The sequence below is a fragment of the Austrofundulus limnaeus genome, unplaced genomic scaffold (genome assembly GCF_001266775.1).
Source record: "Austrofundulus limnaeus strain Quisiro unplaced genomic scaffold, Austrofundulus_limnaeus-1.0 Scaffold300, whole genome shotgun sequence".
Taxonomy (NCBI): Eukaryota; Metazoa; Chordata; class Actinopteri; order Cyprinodontiformes; family Rivulidae; genus Austrofundulus; species Austrofundulus limnaeus.
The window spans coordinates 338764-341165 of NW_013952702.1; the positions used below are offsets into that span (position 1 = coordinate 338764).

General features: G+C 41.2%; 1 protein-coding gene across 2 annotated transcripts in view; it reads left to right on the forward strand.

Annotated features, from left to right (window-relative positions):
- LOC106526909 (nicotinate-nucleotide pyrophosphorylase [carboxylating]) overlaps positions 1-2138 on the forward strand; it is a 3205-nt gene extending 1067 nt beyond the window's left edge. The window contains exons 2-5 of one of the 2 annotated variants that reach the window (XR_001311321.1): positions 829-1139; positions 1470-1584; positions 1709-1840; positions 1911-1999. Coding sequence is in view for 1 of the 2 variants with exons in the window: in XM_014021630.1 (XP_013877084.1) it covers positions 829-1139; positions 1709-1840; positions 1911-2117 (650 nt within the window). In the remaining variant the exon portion in view is untranslated. Of the gene's footprint in view, positions 1-828; positions 1140-1469; positions 1585-1708; positions 1841-1910 lie in introns of both variants that reach the window. The other variant, XM_014021630.1, reaches the window with a different exon arrangement.
- Positions 2139-2402: the final 264 nt, after the last annotated feature.

The window sequence follows — 2402 nt, forward strand, 5'->3', positions numbered from 1 at the left end:
TAATAAATCTGAGTTGAATATTGTTTGGTAACATTATTTTATGTGCTTCGTACATAAATTTTAAAATACTCAATCAAATGATGAAGTTTCAGTATATTCAGTTGTACAAATATTGGGTTTGTATGATCTCTGTATTTAGCTCCAATAATAACTCTAATAGTTCAAGAATTATACAAATATGTTTACAAATTTGTCCCCCCGGAACAACTGTTTGATGTAGATGGAGACTTTCAATTTATTATTAAGGCAAATTTATCACAAAGTAAAATCTTATTATAAAAGATAATGGCAACAATACCAATTATTTGTCTTTAAATAACCAGACTCTTAGCTTTATCCATGTCTATTTAGTGACTTCTCCTCAGAAGCTGATTTTGCTGCACTCCTTTTAATTAATTTATTCAATTTGTCTGAATACAGCAAGTATTTTCAATGAGAGTGACCTAAATCCTGTGGGTTATTTTTTCCCCAATTGAAACCCAGAAAATTGCAAAATTTCTTTCAATAAGGGAATCCTGCAAAACCCTTTTAAAGTTCTGGATCTAGATTAATTTACACATCCATTTCCAGCAATAAATCTGACTACTTTAATTGTTTAATTAAAGTATTCAATGCTCAATTTATTGTTGAGCAGGTAAAGRAAAATTATTTTTGGCCCTCARGTCCTTCTGACTTTAGGATTTTGGCCCATGTGACAAAATGTTTGGACAGCCCTGCATTAGGAGCTGCTGCTGCTTCTCAAACTTCATGATGCTGAAAATCAAAGTTTCCACCCAGACGGCTCTTTCACTTACCCACAGAAGACATCCTGTTTGTCAACATCAACAGGTCCAGATGAGGTCACCCTGACAGCCGTGGTGAGAGGCCCGGCGAGGTGCCTCCTCCTCGGGGAGCGTCCGGCTCTGAACTGCCTGGCCCGGGCCTCGGGCATCGCCACCCAATGTTCACAGCTCAGGGCGCGGGCGAAGGTCGCGGGCTGGCACGGAGAAGTGGCGGGCACCAGGAAGACCACGCCGGGCTTTCGGCTGGTGGAGAAGTACGCCATGCTGGTGGGCGGGGCCTCCATGCACAGGCAGGACCTGAGCGGGATGGTGATGCTGAAGGACAACCACATCTGGGCATCAGGAAGCATCACAGAGGTGGACCTTTACTCTACGACAACAAAACAAACGTTATACATTCAGTACTTTCAATACATTCAGTACTTTCAGTACATTCAATACATTCAGTACTTTCAGTACATGCAGTACTTTCAGTACTCTCTAAACCCAGCTCAACATTTCTGATCAAGTCACATATTAAAGTCAAAAGTGTGAAAATTAAAGGCMGTGTAAAGTAAAAATAAATGTGTGTTCTGATGTTGTCACACCACAGAAATATGTGTTAGAAATCACCCTGCCAAGTTTGAACAATTAAAAATACTGTTAACCTTATACAATTATGTGTTAAATGTAATGAATAAATATCAGTTAGCTGTGGTCTGGAACGCTGGGGGCGTGTCCTCTGGAGGAGCTCAAACCACGCCCACGACCCTGAACATTCCTGTAACTGAGGAAAAGGCAACTTCTCTTATTTTGCTAAAAGGTCAGAATGTCACAGGAAGTGATAAAACGTTGCAACACACTGCAGTTTGAAGCCGAGTGATGATTACACATCTGCAGAAACCGTCACGARTGAGAGTCAACACAAAGCAGTTTTTTGTTTTCAGGCCGTGAAGGCGGCGCGGTCCGTGTGCRGCTTCAGCAGCAAGATGGAGGTCGAGTGTTGTTCGGCTGAGGAGGGCAGAGAAGCAGCTGCAGCCGGCGCAGACATCGTCATGCTGGACAACTTTCAACCTCAGGTAGGGGGGATTTAAAAAAATAAAAACTCACATCGACAGAAACACTTCTCATCACGTCTCCCACCTGCAGGAGCTCCACGCTGCGGCCCGGACTCTAAAGAACCAGTTCCCGACTCTTCAGATCGAAGCCAGTGGAGGGATCAGTCCAGACAACATCACTTTGTATTTCTCTCCACACGTAGACATCGTTTCTCTGGGCTGCATCACACAAGGATGCCCSGTTGCAGATTTTTCACTCAAAGTTATAAAAAACAACAAAGTGTTTGTTGGTGAATAAATTAAAACTGTTTTTAAATGATTTGTGATGCTTTATTCTTGATTAATGAATAATTTAGAAACTAGTTTGCATGTTTTACTGCATGTGTGCCAAATGGCAGCTCTGTGTTGAAGAATAAAAAAACACAGAAGTTACAAACTGAAACTAACCAGCAGAGATATTACAGGAACTGAAGTTTACCAGAGCAAAAATAAACTACAAACCACCAGTAGTGATTCAAGGACATGGATACAACCTTAGTGCCACCTGTTTTCAACATTTGTTGGCTAATATACATATATATAT